This window comes from Leptinotarsa decemlineata, unplaced genomic scaffold, assembly GCF_025532065.1.
Source record: "Leptinotarsa decemlineata unplaced genomic scaffold, Ldec_3_MD MMD2_tig00000199_RagTag_RagTag, whole genome shotgun sequence".
NCBI lineage: Eukaryota > Metazoa > Arthropoda > Insecta > Coleoptera > Chrysomelidae > Leptinotarsa > Leptinotarsa decemlineata.
In genome coordinates, this window is record NW_027412544.1 from 9,064,983 (window position 1) to 9,075,545 (window position 10,563).

Consider the following 10,563-nt stretch of genomic DNA (forward strand, 5'->3'; position numbering starts at 1 on the left):
TGATTTGAACTCACTCGTAAAAATGACCTGAGGAAATTTTTCACAAGATACTATTATAAACTTTCACAATGACCATTTGTGGGCTGATGAAAATCACCACGTTATTAGAGAAAGTCATTTTCAGTAACAATTTCCGCTGAACGTTTGGGTAGTAATGATTGGTGACCACCTAATTGGCCCATTTTTTCTACCAGCAAGATTAACAGGGGAATCCTACACGGACTTTTTGCGAGATCGTTTACCCATTTTGTTAGAAGTGCTGGTACTTGTAAGAGGCAACATGTGGTTTATACAAGACGGGGCTCTAACTCATTTTAGTGTTTTTATTCGTCAGCATCTCGACATCACCTACCCTAATCGCTGAATTGGACGTGTAGAACCTCAAAATTGGCCAGCTCGCAGTCCTGATATGAATCCTCTAGATTTCTATTGATGGGGTCATCTGAAGGCTCTTGTTTTAAAAACGTCTGTACTAGATGTGAATGACTTAAGGAATCGAATAATTGACAATTGAAATGTCATGAAGAATATTCCAGGTATTTTTGAAAGTGTCAGACAATCAATGACAAATCGATTGCAGTCGTGTTTCTTTATCAGCAGATGGACATTTTGCTCATTTACTTTAAGGTTGAAATTATTTATTATTTACGTTTGGTTTTTATTTTATGTTGTGTATGGATGGTTTTAAGAAGTGATTTTTTTTCTCGAAAACGAAGCTTGATATGAAAAAAAAGCATGCGACAAAATGTTGTATTTTTAGTTGCTTAATCTAAAAAAAAACTACAACAAAAGTCTGGCGTTTTTTTAAATATTGTTGGCCATTGAGACGCCACTGGAGAGCCTTATTACTTCAAATAACTGTACAAATTTCAACTAAATCGGTGCCGGTGTAAGGATACTTATGATTTTTTATAAATACCTTACCTACCGTTTTTTTAACCTTCAACGCCCAGTATCTCAGAAACGAATCAACTCCGGGCATATGTTCATAGGAACTTTTTTCTTAAACCGACCTAACAAATCACCTTATGAAGTTGTACCATAGTTAGAAAATACCCTGTGTAATTTTAATTTTCATTTCCAATATTTCAGAATTACAGGAGTGCATTTCTACTGTCCTAAGTTTTAATGAAAATTCCAAGTTCTTTTTTTAAAATATTAAGCGTAACCAAGATTAAAAAAAAAATGTACCCATGTATGACATATTAAATGCAACACTTTCATTTCCTGTATTATCTAATTTTATAGTAGTTGGATATTTGTATTGTCTTGTATTATATATTATTGAAACTTTTTAAAATAAACTGTTCTATTTTTTCCAGACGGGATATGTCCCCCTTAGTTCACTAAGGGTAGAAGGAGAAATGAGGTTTGAATATTCAGGATATATAGTCAAGATATGATTGAAACGCAATAAAGAGACGTACTCATGACATTTCTGTGTAAATATAGTAGTTATTGATTTTTTAGAATTTACCTTATTTACATGTATATTTTATATATTTGAGAAAGTAGAAGTGGTACTGTTTAAACATGATGAAAATGTTCATAGTCCAAAAGTTTCTACTTATACAATGTATTTTTTATGTCAACGAATTTGATGTATCGAATAGAATACTATTTGTTACTTTATAAAAGTATTCAAAAGTTGCTCATTCCAAGTTATAGAATCCCATTATGATAATTATACAAGTATGAAGGTCATGCCAATAAGTTTTGCCTCTGGATTTTGGAGTCTGGAAGTTCACTACATGTGAGATATTATTGTTTATATTTTTTTCAGGCCTATTATAGCAAGCGCCAAATGTGATGGCGAGCGGTCGCGCAGGTTTAGACTCCCCAACTAAATAAATATTGGATATCAAATGAAACATTCCTTCTTTGTAATTTCTTTCCATATTTTATTTAGTATTATAGTCTCCTGAGATCCGAACTTGAATAAATAGCTATTTTGAGTACTTTCTTATGAATTTGTGGTAAGAATTGGTACTAAAACACAGTGTAATTTTTGTTTTTATTTCATTGAGGAAATAATAAAAAAAAATAAAAATAGAAGTCCATTACATTGGACTTCCTGTCTTAAGTATAATAAAAAAACAGAATATCATGCTCAATATGTTGGACATTCGGTCTCTAAAATATCTATTTTTATCTTAAAACAGGCAAATGTTGCCTACTTCTAAGACTGGCATTATTATTATTTGGCATGGGTGACGATGAATGAGATCGAGGTTGTGGAACATTGTATCCCATTGGCTTATTCCTTGTATGGACTGAGTTTTGACAGAATTCAATTTATGTATTTTCATCATTGGTAGATCCTAATAGCCATTCAGATCTTCTCGATAAAATATCCAAGAATTTATAATTGTCAAATTTGTAAAATGAAAAATCATTTTAACAGTCCATTTTTTGGTCCTGGCATTGATACTGTAGTATGCTATCATTCTGTCGATAAGATCAATACCTCTCATGCACTTGTTGTATTTGGCAACTACGTGAGGCCTTTTAACCCGTATAAATTCATTATCCCGTTTGAATTCGTCCACAGGGTGCTCTTTTAAATCCGTTGACGTAAGTAGTACCGGTTTTAAATCGTACCATTATATGATTTTAATTTTTCCATCAGATCTGACACTTTGTTCAGTTGCTCCTCTACCGAATCTAGATGAACGGCTCGTGGGATCCTTGATTTTATTATAGTGCCGGTACCATGCAATTTGTTTTCTAATAAAAACTCGAGTAGTGCTATTGTTGTGAAATATCTATCCATGATAATCTCAGATACTTCACTGAGCGACTGGACAAGTCTAATAACAGCTGAAGGTCCTACCCCCAAATCTTTGGTGGAATTATCTAAAAATGTATCTCTACCTTGGTATATTTCGAAATCCAAAACAAGACCTAAAGGTGTTGCACATACAAAGTTCTTGTGCTCTTCTGGATTTGGTTTCCCTCTAACAAATTGTTTCATAGCGCAAATTCCTGTAGATGGAATCATTTGCTCATCTATTGCAACAGTTTTGTTTCTTGGCAAGGATAGGCATGGTTCTCTGATTTTCTGCAAGAATGGGCGTACTTTCCATAACTTGTCTTTCTTCCGCAAATTTTGAGAAATGTCACCATCTACTACACATTTTAAACGGTTTCTTATTGTGAAGTACGTATCTCTTGTCATACAAGAGGCAATTGAATAAAGATTTGTTGTTTTTGCCCAATCCATACGTAACCTGGGATATTTTAACAAAGACATTAAAATGGATATCCCAAAGAAACGTTTTGTCTCTATTAGTGACAAATTTAAAGAATTGTTGTGCACTAGCATGTATTTTACATTTGTGCAATTACAAATTGTTTGACATATGTTGTCATCGATATATTTTGAAAAATAATCTGATGGTGTAAAACTGCTCCTCTCGTAACTAGAGCTTGTATTTGCTGATGCTTGAAATTTCATTCCACAGAACGTCTCACATTCTTCCCAAGTAAAGCTTTGTTTAGCTTTACTTTTTTTACGTTGCTTGGAAAAGTTCAACTCGGCATTTTCTTGGGTTTTTGAAATCTACCTCTGATACAGACTTAATGGTAAATCATCGTCTGAGTCATAGTCAGTTTGGTAATCTTGTTCTTTTTTTTCTTCCTCATATTCATTAACTCCTCAACTATATCATTTTCTGGATTCTCATCTAAGTTTTCTTCATATTCTACTATCTGATCAGTACTGTCAATGTCTTCTTCCTAAAGTTTTTGGCAGTCACCTACTTCTTGTTCTAAATCTGAATCACATTCTAATAACTGCAAAAGTTTATCATTATCTTCAGTCGGTATTAAATGTTTTCGATGACCAAAAATTGCTGAAAATAAAAAACTAATACTTCAGATGTTTTACAAAAAGGCATCTTCTTAGAGTCCCAATGTCCAATAAATTGGATTGAATTAAACCCAAGAATTCAACTTTGAGTCCGCACGTCCATTCTATTGGACATTGTACAAATAGACATCCTATAGAATAATTTCTTTACTTTGGCAATGTTTTTGTTAAAAAATATATAAAAGAGGTGTTGATACAGTATTTTATGCAGAAATATTTAAATAACAATTGAGACAAACTAAGAAATTGGTACTTACCATCATATGTTGCTCTATTAAATGACGCTATTACACTAACACCAGACTGCACGCCGCCAGTTATTCGTGAGAATCACACGTTGGGTACTAGATGGCGATAGTTTACATGTCCAATGAGTTGTACAATAGGTTAAAAAGTCGCTATTTGTAGAATTGGTTCAACACGATATGTCCAACTCAGTGGATGGTGGGTTCCAGGAGGATATGTAGCAGTACAATTCATTAAAATGTTATATAATGATATACTTTTGATAACTGGTTTTTTGTTGGGCGATGACATTTCTTTCAGAAACAATACAAACTATTCAGACAATGCCAAACGCCAACAGTATTGGAGGATAAGTAATGATAAGCCTCTGTACAGAGCATTTGTATGTTTTGCTGTAGTTGGGGTTACATTGAAAATGAGTTTGTGCGCATGGGGGCGACCTCACCATCACGTTTGCCGCTTGCTGTATCTAAAATGTTTTTCTACACACACCAAAACAAATGCGATTTTTCTATGATGTTGAGTATTTTTAAGTGAATTGGCTTTTATAAAAATCAGTAAATTGATGTTTTATCATACCTATACATACATATTATTTTAATTGCAGTGCCATTTACTGGGTTAGTTTATAGTACATGAACATGAATTACCGCCAAATGACGTCAAGTGTGAAAATGTAGAATGTTTGGTTTGTCGATGCTTGGAGTTGTTTACAGTTACAGTATATAACTTTTGTACATATTTTTGAAATGGTGAAGACTGTCAAGGTTTCTTGAAAAAAGTTGATTTTTTAAACATTTGTGTATGAAGTTGTCTTCAGTAATTTAAATAATTTTAATTGAAAAAAATCATTGAAGCAGCAAAAATATATTAAATTAGTTTACTTCGAGGTAAGGTATATGCCCCACATGAAACTTTACAGCTAAAAATATATTCATATTTTTTAAATGCGGATAATTTTTGTGCTTCATCGCTTCATTTCCACAATTTCACTTTTGAAGTCGAGATTATTGTTTGACTAACTTTTATCATTTGTTTCTCCAATGACATTTGATAATTTTGTTATTTTATATTTTATTTTCAATTTGATAGTAACATTAAAGTTGGTTACTTCTTTTTCATATGCCATTTTTATTATTTTATCTTTATTTACATCCAGCAGCTGCAAAATTTGATATTAACAAAATATTTTCAAACAATATTGCTTATGGGTATGTGCCAGAAAGTAAGTAACTCACTTCAGTAAACAATGTCCTGATTTATCAACCGTGGAATATGGGGTTTCTTGGGGCTTGGGGCTCGGTACTGAGTCCGTTACTTTTCTCTATCTACATCAGTGTCTTACCTGCGGCAGTGTCAAGCACTGAGGTGCTCCTTTTCTTTGATGATACAACTTCGGTTGAAACAAATTTCTCCATAATTGAAAAGGCACAGTTGAAGGTTGATGACAGTTTCAACTGTAACATGTTCCTTTTGAATAACTCCAAAAGTGACCATATTCATTTTTCTCTTAAAAATTTTGAGTAGGTGAAGTGAAATGCGAAACTTGAGTCATCTCTAACTTGGAAGACTCATATGGACGACTTAGCAAAACACAACCAATCTGATTTATAACTATTATAAACCTATACTCATTCTCATACTACTCGACAATAAATAATCTAATCTTGCATATATCATTGGAGAATTCCCATCAGATGATGTCTCTTCTCTGCCAGTGTTTCAATAAGAAATTGTTTGTGCCAAGAATATATTGTAATGATGTATTGATTTTATTGGTATTTCAGAGAAAAAAAAGACATGTCAGTACCCTATTAATTGAGTTTGGTACATTGAAAGATACCCCTGATTCTGTCAGTTCAAAAGGTCACTTCAAGATTACTCAAGTTTGTGACCAACTGCTTGGTGGGAAAAATTATGTATTTTCTATTTGAATGTATGTATTTTGAGAGTTAATAATGCTACTAGAATTTGATTGTGTTATCGAGATTCAGTACTTTTGTTCTGGTGTGGATTCGATAGATTCTTATTATTATGTTAGTTTTAAAGAGTAATCAATTATAAATGATGATAGTTCTTTTAGAACCTATGCTTTTCGTGATGTATTTCATTTTGTTCATTCAGAAAGCTATCACATTAATAACTTTTGATTTTATTAGTTTGATATGTGATGGAATTGGCTGATACTTGATGAAAATACAACGTATTCAGGTAACATTCTATTGTGAAATTTTCACTGAACAGTTTACAAATGTGCCCAAAATCAGTGTGTTGGAAATATTCAATTATAATTGAGTTATTATTGCATTCTACACCTGCTTTTTTGTGATTCACTTCATTCTTCTCAATTCTTATAAAAGGAAAGTTCCATAAAAACTTGATTTTCCTCAAAAAGATGTCTTTATGAAATTACAGCACAAGAAACTTCGAACGTGACTTGACAAGTCTTATTTTTCTGAATGACTCGACCGTTACTTGATGACGATCCATAGTAATTTCACAAACTGCACATAATGATTTGATCTCTTCACAAACTTTATTTTCAAAAGTATCAAGACATATTTCGCTATCACAGTAGCTTTTTCGTAGTGATAAACATACTAATAGTTAATTCTTCACTCTGATGTTTATATACCCCACGTAATCACCAGTGAGAACTACTTACTCAGTAACTTACCCGATCATAATTACTTATAGCATCTACTTCATTTTTATATACCCAAAGTACATCCTCAATTATTATTTCCTTGAGCATATTATATCAATTATACATCAATAATATGTCTACAAAGACTAGGATAACAGTGGTTTCTAAGAAAACAAGTTCAGTAATGGTGATCTATTTAAATCCAGTGGGTCATTCAGTAAAATGATTGAATTTTCAAGTTTATTAACTTCCATTGCTTCCAAATGATTCAGCTTTAGACCTTTATTTTCTATATGTAAAATTTCGAAATCTCCGTTTAAAATTTTATTTTTTTCTAAAAGATGGTTTGAATACGTTGAACTTGTTTTCTTATTTACATAGCTCACATGATGTTACTGGATGCGATTCGTTAAAGTTCTACCGGTTTGACCAATATATACCTTAGGACAAGTTTCACAATTCAATTTATATACTCCTGATTTCTCTGATGTTTTGTCTTTATTATTTATAACTAACTTTCCCAACGTATTACCATCTAAACCTAGATTCTCTTTTTACCGGGCTCACCATATCTCAAAGGTCAGTGTTTGAATGACGACATATTTAAATCCATCTCAAATAATACACATGAGTCACTTTTAGCAATATTCCAATGTCGCTGATTTCTGAAGCGTTAAGGACACTGAAAGTTTTACACCACTACTTTTGACTTTTGGAACAAGATTTGGAGTATTTACAATTACAACTCATAGATCTAAATGCCAAGAATATGAATATAAACTTTCAATAACTATCCAAGCATTGAAGAATCTGTTAATTTTAATATGATTTTCATAGGCGAGAATAACAATTGTTAACCTGATAGTCTTTTACAAAAATCTTATACGAGAATATATTTTTATAATTTGTCATTATCTTTTCAGTATGTTGCTCAAATAATTAGTGTTTATTGCTCTCTGTTAATATCATATATATTTTGTCCCTTTGTAACAGTTGTTTTATTTTGAGTTGATTATTTTTCCCAGTTGATTTATTAAGTTTAAGGCATATCTATATATTTTTTATTTTTTGAATGTGATATGTATAATTATACTTTAGATATGCTAGGTTTGTAAGTGAAATTATAATAAACATGACACAAAACACTTTGAATATCACTGTTAAATTTTCACAGTATATGTTGCAATTAAATATCATAATCATTCAAGTGTTTTTTTGAAATATAGATTAGTATTACATAATTTCAGTTCGCTTTGAACGAAAATTATGATTGAAGTGTCATTTGATTCGTAATTTTACATATACAGTGCATTTCTTTAATGTCCCCCCTTTTATTTATCAACGGATCGAGTCAAAAAAATTGAAATTTGGGATAATGAAATTAATGCATGAATACTTTATTTCGAAGTGAAATTGACAGATGAAACTTTCAAGATGGCGACTAGGCGCTAACTGGGAAAGGGGGGTCTTGTGACACATCTTTTTGAAGCTCCTGACAAATGCTTCACAATCCTAAAATATAATGTCAATATCTTCAACTACTACAAAATTGCGGAACTTTTAATAATTGCCTGAATACATTGACATTTAACTACATAATATGAGGTAATAAGCTTGAGGTCAGTTCAGAAGATGTTCGAAATGGTTGCCTTGAACTTCCTGACATATAAACAGCCTATCTGATATTTCACGCCTAACATTTTCGAACACAGTAACGCCAATATCTCTACAAATATTTATTATTCTCTGCCGTATATCCAATATTGAAGCAGGTTCAGTTTCGTACACCTTTTGCTTCAAATAGCCCCATAAAAAATGGCCAAAGGTCTCAAATCTGGCGAGCGGGCTGGCCATTCTGTAGAACCTCGACGGTCAATTCAACGACCGGGAAAAGTAGTATCCCCTGTTGAATTTTGATGAGTAAATGGAGGTCCTACAATATGGTTTCCTAATATTCCTGCCCAAACGTTAATTTTTTCTGGATATTGGGTATGTGTTTTCCGGAAAACGTGAGGGTTGGTGTCACTCCAATAATGGCAATTTTATCTGTGAACATTGTCGTTTAAAAAAATTGTACATTCGTCACTAAAACAAATATTGTGGAGATAGGTAGGATGCCTTGCAATGGTTTCCGTCATGATTTTGCAGAATTCTGTTCTTCGATCAGGGTCATTTTCAGTTAATCGTTGTACCATTTTAATAATTGAATAGAACTGGCCGATACTTGATGAAAATCCATATTAAAAATCTAATCAATACAGTTTATTGTATGATTTTCACAATAAGGGTTTTACAAAAACCACGACACGTGTTTCGCTATACAATAGCTTCTTCAAGCAGGTTTATGCTTGAAGTGAAAATCATACAATAAACTGTATTGATTAGTTTTTTTTTGTACCATTTTAATTTTGTATGAATGATACCTATTTCTCTTCAAAAGTCTCAACACAGTAGAAGGAGACACTTCACAAACATTCGCGACGGAATAAGTACACTGTTCAGGATTTACTACCATCTCACCAATTATTTGCACTTGCTGTTCTTCCGGAATGGACGGATGACCTGGTAGTTGTGAATTTGGATACAAGTTCCCTCAAATATTTTCTACAGATAAGACGATTCGGAAAACGTTTTTGCTTCAATTTTTTCTTCAAATGGACGAGAATTGACCATTTTACAGATTGTTGACGTGGTACCTTTCTACTAGTAAAACCGAAAAGTAAATGAGAATATTCTAACTGAACAATGATGTTCATTGTCATACTGACATTTTTTGGCGTTTTATAAACAAAAAATAACTCAACAAACCTTATCGGGTTGTTGGAATTGCCATATGGCAGATAAAAAGGAATATTTCTAGAAATATTGATATTAATGTGTTTGTATTCAAGAATTTATTCCGCCATTTTGTAGTAGGTGAAGATATTGACTTCATAGTCTAAGGTTGTGAAGTATTTGTCAGGAGCTTCAAAATTATGTGTCACAAGACCCCCCTTTCCATTTAATTTTTTTCCCAGATGGCGCCCAGTCGCCATCTTGAAAGTTTAATGTGTCAATTTCAATTAAAAATAAAGTATTCATGCATTAATTTCATTTTCCCAAATTTCAATTTTTTGAGTTGACCCGTTCAAAAAATAAAAGGGGGGGGGCATCAAAGAAATGCACTGTAATAATTTATGAAGAAGCCTGGTTATGCTAAAACATATTCTGAAAGGTATTAACAATTCAGTTGATCAAAAATATTGCAAATATTCTAAATTTGAGAAAACCCCTAAAGACTAGAAACTTCACTAACTAAAATTCCCACCTCAAAAAACGTTGTTTGACACACGTTCGCAACGCACACTTGGGCCAAATATACCAATTGTTGGCAGGAACTCCAAAAAGGAAAACAAGCAACCGGAGTCAAATAACACACGATTGTAAAGTTGAATAGTGTCTGCACGCGAGACAATACGTATTGGAGCCCAGATCTAGCAGGCGTTCTGTTCAACTTGATTTGACGTTAGCTATTTTTGCAGCTGTGTAAGTTATCAAACCATTGCATCGTAAATTTGTGTTGTTAGAACTCTGATGTGTTCATTATTGAAAATTTGATTTTGACATGGATTGTTTATACATAGGTTAGTCTATTGACTCATGATAATAATTTGATATGCACGCAGTTTTGAAAGTATTACCAAAATCACTAAGAGGACCATTTTTTTTAATAATTCAAAGTTCAATTATGATTTCAGTTGTAATTAGAGCAAATCATGTTTCCAATGATCTTTGTAGCATGTAATCACATAATAACAAA

The 10,563-nt window shown here is 32.4% G+C and overlaps 1 protein-coding gene across 2 annotated transcripts in view; it reads left to right on the forward strand.

The window, feature by feature from the left end:
• Window positions 1-7,916, forward strand: part of Vav (Vav guanine nucleotide exchange factor) — a 54,397-nt gene extending 46,481 nt beyond the window's left edge. For both annotated transcript variants that reach the window (XM_074172901.1, XM_074172902.1), the window contains exon 15: window positions 1,323-7,916. In XM_074172901.1, the coding sequence (XP_074029002.1) occupies window positions 1,323-1,403 (81 nt within the window). In that variant the 3' untranslated portion in view covers window positions 1,404-7,916. The remainder of the gene's footprint in view (window positions 1-1,322) is intronic.
• The last annotated feature ends 2,647 nt before the right edge of the window (window positions 7,917-10,563 follow it).